At 40.1% G+C, this 22798-nt stretch overlaps 1 protein-coding gene across 7 annotated transcripts in view; it reads left to right on the forward strand.

Annotated features, from left to right (window-relative positions):
• The window catches only part of CADPS (calcium dependent secretion activator), a 476998-nt gene that overhangs the window by 334031 nt on the left and 120169 nt on the right, over positions 1 to 22798 (forward strand). For 6 of the 7 annotated variants that reach the window (XM_034997161.1, XM_034997160.1, XM_034997162.1 and 3 more), the window contains 2 exons: positions 4508 to 4644; positions 8390 to 8577. In XM_034997161.1, the coding sequence (XP_034853052.1) occupies positions 4508 to 4644; positions 8390 to 8577 (325 nt within the window). The remainder of the gene's footprint in view (positions 1 to 4507; positions 4645 to 8389; positions 8578 to 22798) is intronic. The other variant, XM_034997163.1, reaches the window with a different exon arrangement.

Here is a 22798-nt window from a genome sequence, read left to right on the forward strand (position 1 = left end):
AAAGCCAGAGATAATCCAAACATCATTGGAGATTTCAGCAGCCACATTACCCTCCTAATTCTGTTTTGCTCACCCTAGTGTTCAAATTCATTTTCATTCTCCTGACACAAGCCAAACATTGGCACAGGAAGCAATCCCAAGGTGTCCTGAATTCAGGAAGTAACTTTCTCATATTTTGCTTTGGGCTGTTTTCCCCTTGCTAACGTCAGCATTGGAGTTTTCTTTTTTTTCACCAACCAGTTCCAATTGTTTGTACGGGGGGAAATGGAGTTGCAAGGAGCATCTATTTTGTAATGTTCCACACTGTAGAAGAACAGACTGGGGCCGTGCAAGAATGACTATATGGTGTTGCTTGGGAAGCACCCACAAGTTCTTTGAAACAGAATTTGGAACAGCTGGACCACTGCAGTGTTTTATTTTAAAATAGACAACATATGTAATGCATATGGTCCTAGACATGTATGGAGACACAGGCAGACAATCTGAATGGTATCCAAAGACACCTGCACCTAGAATTCTGTTTCCTTCTATAAGATTTTTTTTCCCCCAAAGAGCACATGTTCCCACTTTTGGATTTGCAAGATGCCATCTGAATTCCCATGTGTGTGACTCCTTAATAAAGTCAATGGGAAGTTTCCTGGGATGGAAGTGTCAGAAAAAGTCAGTTAATGAACACCTCCTAGGGACCTGGCTCCTCTGGGAGCTGGCAGGGGAAAGAACAGATCAGAAAGTTGCCCTCAAGGAACATATTATCTATCAAGGGATTCAACTGTGTGTGGGTGTTCTGACCACTGAGAAATTGGAACATAACCAGCAAAAACACAGAGACAGGACGTGGGAATTAGTGGTACAGGGGCAGAGGAGAAGCATAAAGCAGAGAGATTGGGAATGCTCCCAGCTTCCTAGAAGCAATCTGGTTTAAGAAGCAACCTGCAACTAACATTAGCTATAAATGCAGAGACATCCTTGGCTTGCTGAAAACATTAAACAATCTGGCTTCGGGAGCACTAAGAAACCTGCCCACTGGCTCACAGCTAAGGTTTATTGAGCACTTACTATGTGCTAGGTGTCCAGGTGCTCGACAAGTCCTCAGCAGAACCTCTCAGTAACCTTCCGAGGGTAGACTCAAACACTATTCTCAGCTTACAAAGGAGGAGAAGGACACTCAGAAATACTAATCAACCTGCCTCACATCACATGCCTAGTAATGACCGGGTTGGCCTCAAATGCAGTCTTTGTGACCCCCTAAGCCCACCCACTTAACCACCTGCTAACCTAGCTCAAATACACCGTTCCCATTGAATTTAGTATATCAACATTTCATAAAATCAAGAAATAGAAAATATTTGTTGAAGTAGTGAATTTATTTATTTTAATGAAATAAATTCATTATTTTAACACGTACGTCTTGGGTGCCTACTATGTACCAGGAACTGAGGTATACCATTCTAGGTGCTGAAAATACAGCAGAGAGCAAAAGTACCAAAATCCCTGCTGGGATGGAGCTTAAAAATCAGATCCCTTCCTCTGACACCTTAAAATAGCATCCCTGGCCCCCCCGCTCCTCTTTCTTTTTCTGAATATAATAAGCTCAGTGAAACTCTCAAAGATTTTATGGGAGGCAACCACCCTTTAACCACTCTTGGGTTGTTGGAATCATTAAGATAATGAGCCTAAATCTGAGTAAGTGATGATTTTGTGTAAGCAAAATCCAGAGGCTGCTCGTTTCACCTGCTGGAAATTCCCATTGCATTCAGCTCCATCTTACACATGTGGAAGTTGTGCAAGGGATCTTAAGGATGGTTAAATGACAGTGACCCCACCAAGGGAAGTGGAAATTCGGCTCATTTTACACCCAAGGAAACTGAGTCTCAGAGAGAGCAAGAAGCCGCCATCCCACAGCTTATTTAAAAATAGAGCTCAAACTAGAGTCCAGATCTCCTAAAGCAGTCCCAGGCTCATCTACACGTGGACCGAGAGAGAGGAAAGGAAGAAAGGAAGAAGGAAAAAGGAATTTTTATGTTGACAGAGTTGCTTTCTGAAAAGGAAAGCAGGCTGATTTTAAGCATATTTTTCTGTAAGCCTGCTTCTTTAAAACGTAAGTAAAAGCGAAATTGTTCTTTAGATGTACTCTCAGCCAGGAATTAGCCCCGTGAAGCTGTATTGTGATGCATCAGGGGGGCGGGGAGTGGGTCTGTATCCAGGTCCCTCAGAGGAGCCAAGTTGTCTTTTCAGATCTGTTTCCTGAGTGGGCAGACAGCAAGGCGAAATAGTTCACCGCAAACTTTTCAAGAGGTTCAACAAATAACGAAAAAGAGACTTGAAACATGTCATATTCTTAACAGCTACGAAAGAGCCCCCTTCTCTCTGAGCTAAATGACCAGTTGCACCATCATAATTGAAGAGCAATAAAATAGCGAGCCAAACTGGCAAAGTAAGGCCTGGGCCGATTTGTCAGCTTGCAAGCCTCTTCTGAGAAACTCGAGAGCAAGAAGCTGGTGCTAGCCAAAATGCCTCATCTATCTGTTAAAATTGGGAGGCACAAGGTGGGTGAGGCTTTTTATGAGGATGAAATAGGATGAGCAATTTGTGTACCCCACTGTTATTTTTCCTAAATTCAACGGACCTGGGACTGACCGGAGGGCGGTGGGAGGGCATAATCTGTCCCGTGGGTTGGAGAGTGTCCCCTGGGCTGCAGGACTGTCCTGCTGGTGCAGAGCTAAAGTTGTAGCAGGTTTAAGACGAGTGCCTCGGGCCAGAGGAGCCTCACACAGACACACTCCAGAAGCAGATGGCTTCCTCCCCAGCATCACCTTCCTGGCCACCTCTCTTCCTAACCGTCCTGAGTCAAAGGAGAAATACAGCTTGGAGCCCAAAGAGCCAACAAAAGAAATCCTCGTAGATAAAGCACCTAACCTGAAACTGAAAGCACTTTCTTAAAGACAAACCCGAGGCAGTTAACAGAGCAAAGAGAATTCTTTCTAGTATAATTCCCGTACATGTGACATCCATTCCAAAAGCTTATGTTGCATCATCCTAATGGAACAATTTGGCTATTAAAATATACATTCTTCAACTTGTCTCTGGAAACCATTGCTTCTGTGTGTCTAGGACATAAACAACACATCCTGTTCAAACACTGACCGCTTGCTGCTTCTATGGAAAATGACTAGAAATTTAAAAAATCGAACAGTAAGAGGGCAAAAATCTGACATACCATGGATTTAGGTCTGAAGGATACACAAAACCAATAATGTAATAAGAAATCATCTTCTTAACGTCACCCTGCTACCAAAACTCAAGTTTTCAGTCATACCCCAAGTATGGACGGGGGGAAAAACTGCCTGGGATGAAGGCCATGTATGAAAATATATCCAAACACCCTCCCAAGTCAGAAATTGATTTTCCTCCTGTCCAGACAGCATCGCTGGTCCCTGGCAGGTCCCCATAATCCGGTAGAATACTGCATGCAAGGGGATGAATAAACTCTGGCTTAATTTGATATAAGATTCTTTTTCTTTGCAGTCTGCATATCAGGAGAGTGAGTAAATATGAGGTGGAGTGAGCTGATTCCTTTAATGCATAGGATCTTCATTCCTACCTCTTCGGGATTTACTTGGTCTCCCTTGAGTTGAATTCTGAGTTATTTTGCCGATTGAGTATAGAGCATTTTAGTTACACATATTGAGATTAATTAGTTAGCCCTTAGGAGGTTTTGCTTGCAGCCTTCACCCTGTAAGAAAAAGTGTGAATACATTGAGACTATTAATTCACAATAAATGGCAGATCATAGCCCTTGCTGAGTAAATCTGTTTGTCTCTTCCATAAGCTTTGCTAACTGTAAGCACACTATAAGGCAATGACCTTGGCTATCACAAACTAAATTCCCATTTAACTTATTCTCCAGGTTTCAAGGAAAATCTTTTGTTATTATTATTTTTTTTTAATTTTGGAGGGTTGGGACCCAAATCTTTTGTGAAACCAAATTGGCAACGGGAATGGGGAAGGGGAGGATACAAATATTGTCACGTTGCTGAAAATCAGCATACCCCTTTTTCCAGCTAATCCCAATAATTATAGAGAAATTGCTCTAGACATAACCACTGGAATGGCAGAATCTATTAAAAAAACTAAAAAAAAAAAAGCTAAATAGGCTTTTATAAGCAAAGATCCGATCTGCTTTCAGTGTTTGGTGAAATACAGGCGAAGTTACGGTCGTGTGCTTAGTTTTTAAAGAACAACATAAATGCACTGGAATTGTGATCATTTGATAAACATGTTGATGCCAATATATTTTTGCCTAAATGCAATAAACTCACCAGTGAGTGATGCAAGTTGACAATGGGAGGTAAAAAGAGTATCTTGCGGATGTTGGTGGGAGGCAACGGGAGCGGGGGGAGCAGCTAGCGTTCATAATGCCTAGTGAATTCCTGTGTATTTGAAATGTCAAAGAAAATGTGATGTGTTTCTCTAAATTGTGTCTCTCTCTACATGTATAAATGAACAGACGCAGATAGAGCTCAAAAACATGGCATGGATGAATTTATCTCTTCCAACCCCTGTAACTTTGACCACGCTTCCCTCTTTGAGATGGTGCAACGCCTTACTTTGGATCACAGACTTAATGATTCGTATTCTTGCCTGGCAAGTATATTCTTTGGTCTACAGCAATTTAAACCTGATAACGTTTTGTTTTTTTTTAATAAAAAAATATCTCTACCTTTCTATCAGAAGCTCTTTTTCTCCATTTCAGAGCCCCTTTAACAATTAAAAATGTGTTCTTGATTTCCTGGGTGGAGATAGTTTTACTTACCAAAGAAAGAAGACAGAGCGGGAGGAAGTTATCAGTAGAGACGGATCCAATTCCCCAGCCTCCCTAGCTAAGCTTCCCCCTTTTCAGCTGCTACATGAGAAATATTCCCAAGAGGGTAATCGAGTTTGGCACCTGCTTGTGGAGAACTTGTAAAAATTGCCTCGGTTTCTTAGACTTTAAGATTCCTCCTCCTTTCCCTCCTCAGTTGATAAGACCCGGTGCTTCTGTCTCAGAAATGAATGTGTTCTTTTTGTTTATTTTTCAAAAATTAAAATGATTTGTAAATAAACTTCACTTTGCTTTTCATAAGCTAAACTGGTTTGGGTTTGTTTGTTTGGATGGCTTCTAATTTTTTTCATAATATTCAAAGCATTTTTCACCCTTTGGGGGGAATTTTTTATGGTGCTTTAGACATTTGGAAGTCCAGTTCTCCAGCAAGAGCGTTAACATTTCTTAAAATCCTGTTCTAAGCCTAGATTTGAATCATTTAAATCCAAGGGACAACTATTATGTCTTTTTAAAAATTCTATCTTTATTGGATTCCTGAAGATATATTTTGGACTTTATACTAATCAAATTCAGAAGCCTAAAAAAGACCCCGTTTATTTCCTTCTATAAACCGTAAATTGTTACTTCATTTCTTAAAGGTAAATGATATTAATCCCACTTTATAGATGGGAACGGTGAGGGGAAATAATGAAATGACTTTACACAGAGGAAAAGCCTCAGCCCTGACTCTAAACACTAAGGTTAATATATCTGTATTTTGCCAATATTATATAATTTACTAAGGTTAACATATTATTGACATTTATGTAAATATAACGAAAATCTGTTTCCTTTCTAAATGACATGGCTATTTCTTACATCTATTCTACTTTTTATTCTAAATTCCATTTTATTTCCTCTAACCAGAGCCAAACTATTAAAAATAGTAGATAAAATGTCTTTAAAACAGAAATGGGATTATACGGAATAATTTATTAATCTGAGTCTCATAAAAGATTCATTGATGATCTCGGGTTTAGAATCACTTCATCAGAAGAATCTGAACTTTGCCAAATTGGAAGGGAACACTTCACTTTGACTTAAAAAAAAAAAAAAAAAGCTTACCTTGCATTGCAAGGCAATTTTTCTCAAATGTGTTTCCTATGATTATGTGATTATTCATGTAATTATAAATTGCATTCATGAAAGTTGTAAGACTATGCTGCTGATCTTAATTCCTATTCTCTTGAGGAATTTTTTTTAAAGTGTATTACTTTCAAGACTTTTTTCACATCATTTTAAAAACAATTTTCTTTTTCGCTAAGAGATTCAGTCACTAAGGAGAGTTAGCAAATGCCCTCTAAAAAAATTGAACAAGAAGTGAAATTGTGAAGCTTGCTTCCTATTAATCATGTATAGGCTTAAAAATATGCTCCAAAACCCAAAATTAATTACAAATATCATAAAATAGTTTCCTTCTGCATTTGTATACCTGGATCTATTAATCATTATCCCCAAATTTCAGAAAATAACAGCAATTAAAAGGACCTTATCTTCTGCCTCTATATATTTCATTTTCTCATTATTACAATCTTTTTTTTTTTTCAGTTAGTTTTGGAGACCGACCAGCAGGGATACATAAATTTTTCTGTGTCTTCGACTGAGTTCCTAATTGATATTTCTTCAACTCTTTTCAAAGCAGCTATTTTGGCATCTACAAAAGACTTGGTGTCATCTGAGTCGTAGAAAATATATTTTAATCTTTCACAGCAGTGTTGTTTCTAAGATTTAGCATTTGGGGTAGCAGATGGAGTGGCAAAGAAGTTGCCTATAGGGGCAGCCCACTGCCTCGACTACTCTCCCGCCCTCTGCAGTAACTTATAATTTGAAATAGGAAAGATGCCGTCTTTCGTTGGATGTATTGCTGAGCTGCATGTTGTCAATCGAAGAGTCCCCAGATCACTAATACAAGATCAGAGTACTGCAGAGGCCTCTCTCACTGCGCTTCTGTGGCCTGTACCTGCCTCCCCACCCCACCCCCCGCCCCCGCAAAACCCACCATCACTTTCTCCTTTTGCCTCTTCTCTCCCAAGACAGAGCGATATTCACAAGACTCAGAGAGGACCCTCAAAGTACAATTAAATTTATATTTAAAACAATTCTAAATTCCCAGCTTACAAAGTACCAACCTAAATTGGTTTACAGGTTGCCCCCCTACCCCCACCACTATCCAAAAGTTCACTCTAGGCCACTTTGCTTTTATGAAAAGACCTATATTAGTACTTGTTTTCAATAACCAAAAGAGATCCAAAGAGGATTTTCACTTTTACGAAATGGTGATTGCTTCTTCATTTGACACCATTTTGGCTTATGAAAGGTTTTGTAGGAACACTCCATTTTCAGATAACGAGGGAAACCTGTATCTTTTTGCTTCTGAAAGGTACTAAAACCAAAAGAAGTGATTTGATTTCTGGCTTGGCTGATGGGTGACCTTGAGTGGCAAGCCACTTGGCCTTTCTGAGCATCTATTTTTTTAAATGCATCATGGAGGCAGTGATTTCTATGCCATCATGCTTCCCAGTCTGCTCTGAAACAGAGATCCCATCCAGGTTCTCTTTTATAGCAGAGTTTCATCTGGTCATACAGCGAGCAAATAAATAAGAAGAAAACAAATAATTGCCAGAGGAAAAAATGAAACAAGACGCTAAGCCAGGACGTCAGAAGCACCTCTGAGTTTAATTGAATCATGTCTGATTCATACCTTGAAAACTTAGTCATGTTGCTCTCTTTATGAAGTTGTGTCATTATCCTCATTTTAAAATTTAAAAAGGATTGTCTTTCAAAGTGAAAGAATTTATGAAGTCCTGGCATGTATGTAGACCAATCCTAATATTTCTTAATGCTTCAGAGTAGGAAAAACAGAAGACTTTGAGTAAGCCAGCGCTGCTTCTGTTTTGTATTATTTGCGAGTCACTTAGCAGCCCTGATCTCTTTCCTTATCTATAAGGTGAAGATAAACCTACCCTGCCCACCTCAGGAGATTGCTATGGGGCTCAAGTGAAAGTTCTTTGTGTAAAGCACGATACCAATTTTAAGACCTCATGTTATTGTTTCCTCTTATCAGTAACCAAGATTTCACCCTGTCCCCACTCCAATGCTTTTGGAAGGTGTATGGCCCAGTGTTAAAGCAGCAGGTGAGATTCTGTTTCTGGAATCATGCTGTCAGCTAATCCAGACTCCAGCACGTACTAACTCTGGGATCCTAGGGAAATTCCATGTCCTCCCTCAACTCGATTTCCCCACCCATCCAACAGAGATAACAGGACCTACCTCACAAGGCTGGTACAAGGGTTAAAGCAGCCAGCGCTCACAAGGGGATCAGCACAGTGGCTGGCACTTAGAAGAAATCAAAATGTGTTGGCTCTGGCAATTTTTGAACCCCCTTCTCCAGTCACCCCCAACTGTAGCAGCTCTCATAAATAAATAAATAAATAAATAAATAAATAAATAAATAAATAAATAATAAACCCACCACCACAAACAAAAACCTGTATTTAAAAGAAAGTCTCTCCTTTATTCCCCAAACAGGGCTGGTTCAGTCCTGGCCAGGTGTTTGTCCTAGACGAGTATTGCGCCCGAAATGGAGTCCGAGGGTGTCACCGACATCTCTGCTACCTCAGAGACTTGCTTGAACGGGCGGAAAATGGCGCCATGATTGACCCCACCCTCCTCCACTACAGCTTTGCCTTCTGTGCATCCCATGTCCACGGGAACAGGTAAGGACTTGTCCAGAAGTAGTCCTCAAAAAAAAAAAAGAAAAGTCTTTTTTTTAAGCCACTGGCAAGGGTCTATGATTGGTCCTGCTTTTAGAATTATTTCTAACTTTGTGTCCATTCCCATTCCTTCTGTATCACACACATGAACACAAAGGTCTTAGTTTCTTCTCCTTTCAAGGAACTTAAAGACATAGCAAACAGAACTTCTAAAGTGGTCTCTGAAGGTAGAACAATCTAGGTTTAAATCATGGCTCCTCCATTTACTAGCAAAGATGCTGGATGGTAATGAAACCCTCCATGCCACAGTTTTGTCATCTGTAAAACAGGGATGGTAGTATCCTCATGGCATTGTTGAGAGGATGCAGGTGGCTCAGGAACATGCCTGGAACATGGCAAGAGCTTCATAAATGTTTACCTTTGTTGTTCTCATAAACATAAATGTTTACCTTTGTTGTTTACCTTTGTTGTTCTCATGATTATCATTCATTCCATAGTTATTTAATGATTACTTACTGCCAGGCTCACTCAGTGAGCAAACAAGACACCAAACAAGGACAGGGTTACATAGAGATTGGTGCTCTGACGACAAGGAATAATATTCCATACTAGCATTTAATAAAGGAAGATAGCTCAGATGGGGTGTTAGGATGGCAGAGAGGGTGTCCCTGAGGAAGAGAGGCTTGGGCTGAGAATTGAAGCATGTGTAGGAGTTGAGTGCTTCCAGGCAAAAGGAGCAGCATGTACAAATGCCCTGCTGAAGGAGGAAGCCAAGCACACTTCCAGAGCTGAAATAAGCTAGGTGAAGCTGGAAGGCAAAGTTAATCATAACACTTACAGTTTAACCATGGAGCTGGGAAGAACTTCAGAGATCACACTGTAACCAACCCCCTCATTTTATAGGTTTTATAGACCAGAACATCAGTTCTAACTCCATACTAAGTACTCTCTTTCTTTAGACGTTGCCCAGCTCCTGGAGGAAAAGATCCATGTTCTGAATAATGCAAAGCAGCAAATAATTTAGGAACATTACCATTTGGCTCTGAAGATATGGAATAAATTTCCACATTGCCACAGCCAGTTTACTATCCCAATGTATGTAGCCTCACGTTACTAGGAAGACAAGCCTGCATTACCTCAAGCACCTCAACCAATAGCCAGGAAAGGCACATCCAGGAAAAACTAGGTGGCTTCAGAAACCCAAAAAAGTTGGTGCTGTGGGGAAATTCACTTGTGGGAGAATCCCGAACTGACTGCATTTATTTTAAATCAGACTGTCCGTTATCTTCATCTTTGCAAGCTAGATGACTCTGAAATATCTGTGGGATTTGTCCTGTGCTTTTCTTCTCTCTAGCGCTGGTGGGTTTTATGAGATGCAACTTCAACATTTAGAACTAGGTTAACAATAGCATTGTAGGTTTGAATATTTAACAGGAAACAAGTTTTCATCACCTCCCATTGTTATAAGGTTTGCTAGCCCAGCACATGACCTTTTATTTACATAAAAGATATTTATGAAAACTCTGATACCTGAAGAGTATCTGTGCATAACTCTGCTTTTTATAAATATGTACACTTTGATGACTATCTGTTACAGCCTCTTGGACTGAATTCTTTAAAGAGAGAGAGAGAAGTTGCATTATATTCTCTGGGTTGTCACACTGTATTCTACATATGTTACTGAATAAGAAAGTGTTATAAAATAATGAAGTGTTTTTGTAAACTCCCTGGTAAACATCATCATGAATTATGATACACATTGTCTGGATTTCATATTGTAAGACTGCCACTTGATTCACAGTTAGGTTTATACATCTTGTCATGGAAACAGTTTTGGATTTCTTATTTTCTTTTCAGTTCCGATTTTCCTTATGCAAGTTTGCATCTTTTTTTTTTTTTTTTTTTTGCTTATTATTTTAGTTTGAAGGCATTTGCTCTTGCTGTTTGATACATCCTTCTTTTTCTTTCTTTCGTTTGTGCATGCATGCGTGCTCTTGGTTCTCCTGTGGCTGGCCACCCTCTGTGCATGCCCCATGCGACCACCCCCTCTCCAAAGCCAACAAATGCATGTATACCTTAGTGGGCTGCCACCAAATACAGACCCTCAAGGGAGCAAAACTCCCTCCCCATCTGAACCAGAGGCTAAAAAAGATACCAAAAAGGAATCCAAAAAAAGAAAAGATTACAAAACCCAGGCAAATCCAGAGCCCAAAAGGTAAGAAGTTACGTGTGCTTTGGCTTGTGTTTTACAATATCTGTGACATTCCCCCCATCCATGCCATGACTTCCACCTTAGCAAAGAGCGAGCTTTGTGTATTTCTGAAGTCTCTGTTCCTTTAAGGTTTTTCAAAGGTACACTTTAAAAGAAAATCCTAGCAATGGGCAAAATACCATGCATTAGGACTGAATTTGAGTCAGGTGTTTAGTGACTCTTAAAACATATTCATATTGAAAAAACAGCGATATGTAAACAGAATCATGAATCAGATTGCTTTTTTAGTGGCATCTAGTTAAGGGCCTGGTACCTTACCAAGTCATTCATAATAAGCAACCCATGCTTTATAATTTTGAAATTATGTTTAAGGAGCAATTAGAATGGGTTGTCATAAGCTGGGTCTATACATTTATAATAGCTCCATCATTTTTAGCAAACCCTTCTCAGTTCCACATTGATTTCATGAAACAAAGCTATCTTTAGATAAAGATTTATAATAAAAACACAAAATAAAACCTATCACTAAATGAATAGCTCTTAGTAGAATCACTTATATAATGAGGTCACCTTGAAGTCACTTTTAAGTTCTAAAATTATATTTATCCTCTTCTGTTTTCTTTGTCCATTAGGGCTGCTTTCATTGTGAATTGATAAAATGACAAATTGGTAGCTTTTCCCCTTTTAAACTAGATTTGTAATTATTTCTAGTGTTATCCTTATGTCCTTCTTCACCTTCTCTACCCTCACCACAAATTAACATTGACATTTAAAAAAGAATTTTTTTTTTTAATTTTGTTGTTGTGGTTTTGAAACTGACATTCTGACCCTGGCATTGCCAAGGGACACAAAGTTCACAAGCAGGTATGTTTTATGCTTCAGTATGAATTTGTTCACTGGAGTATTTCTAGGTCCTGAAATATATACAGTTCACTTGTAGGCAAACTGAATGAAAATACCAACTTTCACTTCCTAGAGAATGTGGCAGGCTGTCAATCAACATGTCCAGGTCTATTAGTGAAGGTCAAAAAAAACCCTGATTCCATGTGGACCCCTATTTTTCAAACTTGCAGTATGTAAGGATGGAGGTGAAGTGAAGTTTCTGTTTGTGTTTCCCTATGAGAGTCAGACTGCAAGGCAAGGGTAGCTTACAGCCAGTAAGAAAGCACATAGAGAATGTTATAGGTACCTGAAAGAAGCCTCTCTGGATGCTGTCCAAGGTGCTGCTCTTGGAGTGCTCAGCTTTGAAACAGAAAGTAAACCACCGCACTTGATCGAGCCTACCCTGTGCCAGGAAAAACTATCAGAAAGGATCTTGAATGGTACTTTGAGAAGCTTATGTGTGTTCCAGTGTCTATATGTGTATTGCATTTTTAATGCAGAAGAAATCACAATATTAAGTATCAGTTGTGTAGCACTCCACAGTTTATGCTTTCATACATTCCATCTGATTTGCTGTAACATTTTCAGGTCAGCTATTTTTTACAACCATTTTGCAGAGGATGAAACTGAATGCCTACAAATATAAGTGGCAAACTCAGATATTCTGAGTCCAAAGCTCTTCCTCTTTGCACTACATCAGCATTTGTATAGATTCTAGAGATCTGAGTATTAGAGTCTGTTTGGCATGAATCTGGAATTACTGTATCTCATTTCTGTGCCTCAGTTTTCTCATCTGCAGAATGAACACATAGAATCATAGCATCTGTGATATCCCATCAACCTCTAAAATTATCTTTATGGATTATAATAACAAAAGAAACAAGCCATTGTTATATTCCATAAATAAAGTTTAATTCAAGTAAGGATAATTGCTGCCACGGAATAAGTGCTTGCTATATGCCAGGCACTGTGTGAAGTGCTGTTTAGATTCATCATCTCATTTTATCCTCATTACATCCCTGTGAAGTATTAATATCAGTTTCATCTAACATCTGAGGAGTTTGAGGCTCAGATAAGTTTAGTCATTTACTCTGTAGCAAACAAGTATGTGATCCTAATTCAAACACAGGTAGTCTAACTTAGGAGCTTGCATTTGTGGATGGTGTATGATGCCAAATTCAGCCATTTGATATGAGTTTCAACATTTCCAGGCTAGATACTATAGCAGTCATCTGAATTGATTTAAGGGTTTTGCATTTTTGTCCTAAAGATGTCCAAAATCAACATGGCTCCCCTGGTAATTTTGGCCTTGTGAAGAGAACAAAAGTATATCTGGAGTTTTAGACCACATGAGGGCAGAGTCTCATTTGAACATTAATTAACAGCCTTTTGGTATAGGGAAACCATTTTCCTAACCTCTTTCACCAGGATGAACACTATTTGCATGCAGAGATATTATCTATTCTTTGGCCCAGATTAAGAAGGCAGTCATGACTCATGGAAACAAATTACCCTTTAACTGAATTTAACTGAACAATAGAACTCATTCCTATCATCACCTCATAACCAGCTTCAGATTAGGTAAAATGTAGCTTTTTACATAATTATCAACTTCTTACCTATTAATAACTAGCAGACCCAAAGGTGGAGGCAGAGCCCTGCTCTGTTGCAGCTGGAAATCATGAATGACCACTCAGCTGCTGATGACTGAGTTTCTCCCAACTTCTCTGGAAGCCTGCACCACATCTCCATATGCCTATGTGAATCCACAACATCTAATCAAAAGTAGACATATCCTGTCAATCAGGAAGATGATTGCCATTTATAATTCCAGGCACTGGAAGATATGGAAACATCCACATGTTTGGCATCTTTGAGAACAGTGGTTCTTGACTCGGGGGGAGGAGGGGGTGATCTTTCCCCCCAGGGGACATTTGACAATGTCTGGAGACATTTGTGAGTGTCATGCTGGGGAGGGGAGGACAATAATGGTACTCATGTCAGCTAGTGGGTAGAGGCCAAGGATGTTTCTTAATATCCTACAATGCACAGGACAGCCCTCTGCAAACAAAGTCCAAAAAACCAAACTCCCAGGTGATGGGTTGAATTTCTCCTTTTTACTTGGATTTTTTTGTTTCTTTTACACAACCTTATTCTGTGTCTAAAAGCCTAAGAGTTTCCACCACTGATTTTCACCTTGTGCAGTAGTTCTCACACTGTTGTCTACATATAAATCACATAGGGAGCTTGTTAAAGTGGAGAGTACTAGATCCTATCCTCAGATAATTTGATTCAGCAAGCCTTAGATGGAGCCAGGCATCTGTACTTTTAATCAGTTCCTCCCCAGGTAATTATAAGGCATTTGGTCTTCAGATCTCACTTAGTTAAGGCCTTGGTTGTCAAACTTGGCTACCCATTGGAATCACTTGGAGAGCCTAAGAAATGCTGAAACCTTAGCCCCACCTGCAGAGGTTCTGGTTTAATTAATCTGGGATATGGCCTTAGTATCACATTCTAAAAATCTCCCCCTAGTGATTCTAATAGGTAGCAGTGTTTAAGAACCAGTGACTGAGGGGGGCGCCTGGGTGGCTCAGTCAGTTCGTCATCTGGCTCTTGATTTTGGCTCAGGTCTTGATCCTGTAATGGAGCTCTGCATTGGGCTCTGCGCCTACCTGCGAGTCTGCTTGAGGATTCTCTCTCTCTCCCTCTCTCTCTCTCTCTGCCCCTCCCCCCCCACTCACACACTCTCTCTCTCTGTCTCTGTCTTTCTCTCTCTCAAATAAATAAATAAATCTTTAAAAAGGAAAAAAGAACCACTGATTGAGAGAATACTAGTTTGGGCCAGCTCTTTAAAACTGAACCCATTTTCTCAAAGAAAGAGAGAAAGAAAAAGAAAATGTGAGTATGTTCAGCTGGTTGCACTTGGCGATCATAAAACCCACAGATGTAAATCGCTATATCTTCTAATTTTTAAATCAGCTCCTAAGGTTGCAGTACTTAATTTTCACCATAATATTTTTAGTATTCTTTCTAGATGACATTTAGATTAGCATCACTTTGGTCACTGTCCCGCAGTGACAAGGCAATCAAACAGCTCCGATGATTGCGAGTTGCGTCAATGTTCCTTGGATCCCTTTATTATTGGGATTGGAAATTTTTCTCATTTACATTATTATTTAACATTTCTTGAATGCCAGTGCTGCTCTTCACATATGGCCTGTGTAGAAAGTACATTGTATCAGCAATTAACAAATCCATAATGCCAACCGCCCCAATCCAAAGTAAGCTGCATAGATTAATGAGTCTGCAAGCAGATGTAAGAGAGCATGAGTTCTAGAAATCTTTGAAAACATGTCCCAGGATTCTTTCAGAAGATGTAACTGGAGCCAAGGTTCTGCTTCTGTGCAGAGAATCGTGATCCCTATGGGTTAGATTTGAGTTGCTGAATGATCCGATGGAATTCATTTTTCTCCTCTGTTACTCCACCAGTCTTCCTAAATCAGTGAGTATTCCATCCACCTGGTTTCCCAAGGCAGAACCATGGGAGCTGTCCTAGACTCGTCCTTCTCCCTCAGCACATCACAAGGATTCAGTTACTATGCCCCGTCAGTGCCCTTAAATATCTCTCCAGCCCTTCCACTTCTTCTCTTCAGTGCCATGACCAGAGTTCAGGTGTCTCTCTTCTCTCCCCTGGACTATAGCAAATGCTTTGTTGACCATGTCCTTGCCTCCAGTGTTGGTTCCTCACTCCCAATCCATGTTGCATAATATGTTCTTTCATTTCTCTTTTGTGAATGCCTTCCTGGAAGTCAATTAGCCATTTTTGTGCATGTAAATGTTTCTCTTTCACTCCAACCTCAACTTTCTCCCTGTTCTCACCCTCTCTTTGTCCTCTCATCTCTGTCACACATGTACACCCCTGAAGATATTATGTCTAGTGCTTTTTAACTCTCCCTCCCCAAAAGAAGGAGAGAGAGAGGACTGTGTAGCAGGGATGATTGGGCTTTACCGATCTCTGAATACAGCACTTGAGTAGCAGGCAGACATGAATGGGGGATGACAGTGGCCCCCACATTATTAGTATAATGTTACACATTCACATAAGACATTAGTGTACTTGGGGACATGTGGCTTGTTGGCCTTCCAACTTTGAGCAGGTGTTGGCCTTGCGTATATAACTGAGTCATGTTCTTTAAATTCTAAAGAAGCAACTTCATCCAATAGAAAGTACTTGTTGGGGCGGTGGGGGGATCAAGCACGTTTCAAGCAAAAGTCTGCATCCCAAGGAGGAATTCTCTTTAGATCTTATATTCAAACCTCTAACCCATGTGACTCCATTCCTAAATGAAATTTGCCCCATGAACACAACAGATTTTCCAACTCAGACATAAAATCTCATAAAATGTGCTGAATTATCGATTCCATCGGAGCAATCTTTCTGGCCCATAGCCACACATCAAGTAATACGCATTTCCTTTCTAAAATTTCAACATGTGTCCTCATCCTATGGTTGTTGACCTCACCAGGGCAAAAACATATTTCCAGATGTCACACCCTTTCCAGGGTGGGTATTATACCAAAAAACCACATATATTATTGGTCTAATCACTTAGAAGTCTATACATAAGGAGTTAAGGGTAGAATCTAAAGCCTAATTGTCTATGTTTGTCTAGAAACAAACAAACAAACAAACAAAAAAAAACCCATCTCTTCTCTTATTCCTCAAAGAGAAAAATCTGTATAGTACCAATTTTGGAAATTGATCCTTCTCTGGGAAAAGAAATACATGCTTTCCTGCAATGCATGCGTTTTATACAATTTGTGTAATCTCCTCTTGGGTTCTCCATTCAGCACCTGGACTGAGCCTAAAACACTTTGACTAGTGTTCCTTTATCAATAGCATCCATATTCTTTGACGTTTGGTCAGGAGAGACTTCAAGCACTTCCATCTTTAGAGAGAGCAAAGATACCTTCTGATATTGTTGGGTTTTAGCTACATGTTTAGAAAAACAGAAAAGAAGTCAAAGAAGACCTCACTGATATATTTTTGCCCTCTCCAAGCCTCTTTTTCAAATTAATAATAACCAACCTCAAGAAGCTTCAATGCCCCTTTGTAAGGTTGTAGAAACTGCTTGTTGTTGCTTCCTATCTTAGTCTTTGTGAAACAAACACTTTGATATATTTGTTTTAGCAGCGTGTCTGAGCCCCAGGGCATCAGGGCATAATTAGAAAAGGGGTTTGGGCTGGAGGGAAAGGAGAGGAAAGGGAAAGGCTGGGCTTTCATGATGAAGCAGTGACTATTGGATATGAGAGTCCTAATTACAGTGTATAATTAAGGTAGAAATTATACAATCTATCCAGATGAGCAAGCAGGGATGTCTCCTTTTGAGATGATAATGCTTTGGTGTTATCTTGAATTTGTAGTTATTAGCCACTTGAAAGAGACAAAGGAAAATATTCCGCTCTAGGATTAAATTCAAAGGTATCACTCTAAAAGTTTTAAGGATAAAGAGTTGCTAGGAGAAGTCAGTTTAAAAGAGAGAGAGGTTAAGAGAGTGTGTTTGGCCTAAATGTTCTATTTAGGGAGCATTGCAAGGTACATCTACTAAGATATTCTGTCCCACTCTGGCCCTTTAAGCTCTCGTGTTTCTGGGCTGGAACAATTTAGTAGTAAGTAGGATTCAGTTATCATGCTTGTTTAAGGACATTTTCAGGGATCCATAATGCGGTCTGCAGGCATGCATCCATTTGGAGAGAGAGAATATATCATGTTTACGGTGCCTGCACCAGCATATGTGGACATTTGCATTTGGAGAGAAAGTATATTCCCACTTCAGCTGGAGTTTTACCCCTTGTTGGTAGTGATTGGAGCTTAAAGCTGGCTGTATGAAGAGAAGTGGACCAGACCCTCTTCCTCTTTTGAATCCATACATTTTCTTTCCCACCTGGGTTCTATACTTGATCACTAAATAGATGCAATATCAGAAACATATTCATCACTGTAAGCCTTGAATTAAGTTAGTAACCTGACCTTCTTGAAAAGATACCTAACCTTCCAAACAAGGGTTCTGTGTCCCAGCTTTCAACATAATGTGGAGAACTGTGCTAGCAGGGTAACAAAAGGCCAGGAATCTGTGTGCTCACCTGGGTGTGTAGGGACAGTTTAATGACCCAAGGAGATAAATTTGCTTTCACAAATCACACTGCCGCTTGGTTTCTTTGACTAGATTATTCACACTTAATTTCAAATATCAAAATAAAATCTTTCCCATTAAAAACCTAGGACTTGATCATCTTCGATTTTTCCAATAATAGACATTAATTCATAAGCTCTAGCCCGGAAGCATTTGGGGAATGAGGGCACACTCTGCGTAACTAGTAACTTAAAGGATGGGCAGCTGGGTTATGGTAGTTCCAGTCTGACAAAAAAAGGAAAGACACAACTCTAGATAAATTATTATTTGTGACATGGCTCAAGATGGGAGTGTGTGAGGAGAGTGAAGGTGACAGAACTGCAGCTGACCACGGTGACAAGGACTTGAAGAGCAGCCGACATGACATCTTTCCTATCGTGCTGCCGAAAATGTCAACTTTGTGAAGGACAGTGAGAAAATGGTTTGCCGAAAACTTGAAAGGTGGATTTGAGAGATGCCTGCTGTGTCAGATGTGATATAGTCTGTTGTGGTTGAGAGACCCACTTCTGGTGGCAGTGGTGGCCTGCAGGTGGGGGAGCTCCCAGTCCCTGACAGGACTCCAAAAATGACGGCACAAGACCCGCAGATCATCTCAGGTTTGCAGGATCATGATATACAAGAAGTGAGTTGTTAGCCAGTGTGCAGTTAGGTGGAACCAGAGACCCGGGACCGCATTTCCCTGTCATGTGTGTTTGTGTGTGTGTGTGTGTGTGTGCTTCCGGGCGTGCACGTGTGATTCCAAAGCTAGGTTAGAAGGCATCAAACGCTTCTACAATGAAAGCCCATATCCACTCCTTCTACTACAAAGGAGGAAATATGTGCTTTATGAACTCACATCAGTTTAGTATAAGGAACAAACACTAAGTCTGGATCATCTATCATCCAAGTTTTTGGGGGGATGATGTTGGGAGCCTCAAAGAGAGGGAGAGGAAAACTGGAATCAAGGCAGCTACAGAAAAGTAGGAAACAGGACAAAAGCAACCCTTAACGGCACATTATAATAACCTGGGGAGCTTTAAAAGCAACAAATGCCTAGGCCCACTGCAGACGAATTGAATCAAGAGCTTGAGGATGAGACCTCTCAGAGCTTTCACATGGTTCTAAAGTACAGCCAAAAATTAAGCACTACTGACCTGTGAGGACAGTCCATTTGGTCAGGGCACAAATGCTAGGGTGAGCAAATTGCACCTGTTTCTTCTATCTTTGCATTATTTATTCAATGTAAAGGTTCCAGAAAAGTGTGTCCAGTTGGCTGAACTTAGGTCATAGCCTAGCTTAGATGCACAGTGGCCATGAAAGGCAGGAATTGGCTTGTAGGAAGGCCCTTGGTATAAACAGCGGGAAAACTGGATCCCAGTTTACCTGCCCGCCCCCCGCAAGAATACCGACAGTGTGGCCAAGGTCATTCCTCCAAAGGACATTCAGGTGTTGTTAAGAGGTGACAGTGGATGCTAAGAAGCCAAAAAACAAGAGGGCAGAAAATGCAGCATTCAGGACACAGGAGGATGGGGGATTCAGGGCTTCTAAACACATGTTCTAAGTAAAGACACATCTCAGCCTGGGATTTACTAGCTAGGAATTTAAAATCCAACTTTATCCCTCTTCTCTCATTCTTTGTGACCCTTAAGTGTTAAAACTATGGAGAAAGGAACAAGATGCAGAGCCAGTTTTATGACAATTATAGAATCACCTCCAAATGTTTCCAGAAAGAAAAAAAAGAACAAAAACAAAAGCACGGCTTCTAAGAGACACCAATACAGTTCCTCTATTTATTTTACAACCAGCACTGCTTGGGATGACACCCTGAAACAGTGCAAACACCACTCTGGAAGGGATTGTGGCTTTATAAGGGGACCATTATACTTGGAGAAGGTCTCTGCTTCCAAACTCACTCCAATCCAAGGGAAATTGGTAACCCTGAATCAAACATACCTTTTTAGTCACTAAAAGAGCCACTCACCAAATATTTTCTTGCTCTAAAGCAGAGGTTCTCAATGTGTGGTCCCTGAACCGCCAGCAGAGAACTTGTTAGAAATGCAAATTCTTGGGGCTCCTGGGTGGCTCTGTTGGTTGGGCGGCTGACTCTTGATTTCAGCTTGAGTTGTGATCTCATGGTTGGCTCTGCAATTGGCAGGGAGTCTGCTTGAGATTCTCTCTTCTCCCTCTGCCCCTCCTCCCAGGCCCTTGTGCTCTCTCTCTCTCTCTCTCTCAAATAAATAAATATTTAAAAAAAAAAAAGAAAAGCAATTTCTCAGCCCCATCCTCCAGGTAATTCTGAGGCATGCTCAGGTTGGAGGGTTACCTCTCTAGGAAAAGTATTTTATTGCTTCTGTGAGAACAGAGTCCCCCAAAATATTGAGCTGGGATTTTTAGTTAGTAGCTCCATAGAAATCTAAGCCTGTATAATTAACATTGACAAATTATAGGGATCAACAGAAAAGAAATTGATATTTGACAGAATTTTCAAAAATAATTAAGTGAAACTAAGTCAAAAAAAGGATATTTTTCTAAGATTTTATTTACTGGGGGGAGAGAGCACAAGAGGGGGGAGGGTCAGAGGGAGAAGCAGGCTCCCCACTGAGCAGGGAGCCCAATGCGGGACTCAGTCCCGAGACCCTGGGATCATGATCTGAGCCAAAGGCAGTCGCTTAACTGACTGAGCCACCCAGGTGCCCAAAAAAAGGATATTTTTACTTTTCAACTGATGTAGTTCCAACCTGTGATCTTTGACAAATTGTATTATTCCTTCATGTCTCTTCCTCAGTTTGTAAAATAATATCCTCTATCCCCTGTACCATTTCAGCACAATTCTGGCAGCTGCAAACAAATTTGCATTCCATGTCAAAATCGTGACTTTTTTAATCACCTATTTTTGTTGGTGAATTCTGTACTACTTACCTTCCAGACATAAAGTTAGTTTCATTTATTTTAAGAGAAAACCATTCACACGGATATAGGCAATTAAGCAAATTTAAGAAAACAGTATAACAATAATTTTTTTTTAAGATTTTATTTATTTATTTGACAGAGAGAGACATAGCGAGAGCAGGAACACAAGCAGGGGGAGTGGGAGAGGGAGAAGCAGGCTTCCTGCTGAGCAGGGAGCCCGATGTGGGGCTCAATCCCAGGACCCTGGGATCATGACCTGAGCCGAAGGCAGACGCTTAACGACTGAGCCACCCAGGCGTCCTAACAGTATAACAATAATTTTTAGTCATTTACCTTTTTTAAATAGTGAGATTAATAGTGTTCAGAAAGGAGTTGAAGGAGAGATTGTCAGGGATGTGGAAGTGGCTGCTACCTTAAATAACCACAAATGTGAATCATCAGAACAAAAGGGAAAGAAATATAATCAAATTTCATGTTCATAATAATACCCTTTGTGGTGAAGATTAACTGAGAAGGCCAGGCACACACTAAATGCTCACTTTTTATCATCTCAAAAACAAACCTAGAAGTTACTTTCTCATTGCCTAATAATTGCCTTAGAAGGCTTACTGAGTGAAAAATGGATGATTTTTGTCAGGGAGGTTTATCTCTTAATAATAGCCACACACATCTTTGGGCTGCCCATGTGAAATGGTTTTCATGCTTTTTCCTGTCATCTGTAAACCCCTCTCTGATTTGTAAATTATACTTTTTAAGAGATTTTATTTATTTATTTATTTATTTATTTTTGAGAGAGAGCGTGTGTGTGCACACTAGCAGGGGGAGGAGCAGCAGGAGAGGGAGAGAGAGAGAATCTCAAGCAGACTTCCCACTGAGCATGGAGCCCCACGCGAGGCTCAATCCCAGGACCCTGAGACCACGACCTCAGCCGAAATCAAGGGCCAGTTGCTCAACCGACTGCACCACCCAGGTGCCCCTGATTCGTAAATTATATTTAATAGCATTTTTCTCTGGGCTAATTCCCTGCTCAGAAACAAAATGTTTAAAATGGCTTCCATTTTCCCAAATCGAGTGTGTGCATGCACACGCCAATTGTATAAATGTGTTCGGTGCATTAGTGAGCCGTATTTTGTGTAAACAAAATCTAAATCTAAAAGCCACTCCTAAAGGAAGTTGTAGATTATAATAGAAACAGGAGAGGTTACCACAAAAAACTGTCACATGTATTTTGTGGAGGCCAATGAATTCATCCTGAGTCTTAAATACAGATTCATGGACATTTCATGGTAAAAAAAAAAAAAAAAAAAAATGTTGTTAAATAAACTTTGTATATTAGCATTTAAGATTTTTCCAGAAAATATTAAAATAAGGGCATATTCACGGATTCCAACAGCCTACCTGATATTTGCCATTTGGCCTTCTTTCTTCCTTTAAGTTCAGGGAAGTGTGAAGAAACGGATTTTATAGAATTTTACTGTTTAGGGGTGTTTTTCATATGTGGGGGAGGGGAAGTTTTCTTGTTTTATTTTTTTTCCCCCACATAGGGCATTTTTAGTATATAAAAAGAAGGGAAGCTGACCAATTAACCCCTAACAGGAGGTGCATTGCTATCATTTGCCAAGTCTTTTGTGCAGTCAGACTGGTCTAGTATACAGGATTTTCCCAACTTATGCTGGATCCTTGAGAAGGCCTATAAATAAGACCATTTGTTTGGTCTCAAGATGACTTGCATTTGCAAACTGAAGAATGTTCCAATAGAAGTTTCATGGTGACACACCAATCTGCAAACTGGCTCAGCCAGTAGTCAAAACAAGTCACTATGGGATCTGGGAAGCTGAAGTCTTTGAATGGGTCAGATTATCCTATGTCTAATTTGGCACAGATAAATTTGGGCTATAAATATGCAGCTTCTCTTTGTATTTTCAACTTGAATGGTCCAAAGCAAATAGGAAAAATGTGTGTGAACCTAATGGTGATTTAGAAATATGAGAATACTGTGATTAAGCTGAAATTCACTTATTTTTGCTGGGGTCCTTCTTTTTATTAA

Source organism: Mirounga leonina, unplaced genomic scaffold, assembly GCF_011800145.1.
Source record: "Mirounga leonina isolate KUSES-001 unplaced genomic scaffold, KU_Mleo_1.0 Mir_94, whole genome shotgun sequence".
NCBI classification, from domain to species: Eukaryota; Metazoa; Chordata; class Mammalia; order Carnivora; family Phocidae; genus Mirounga; species Mirounga leonina.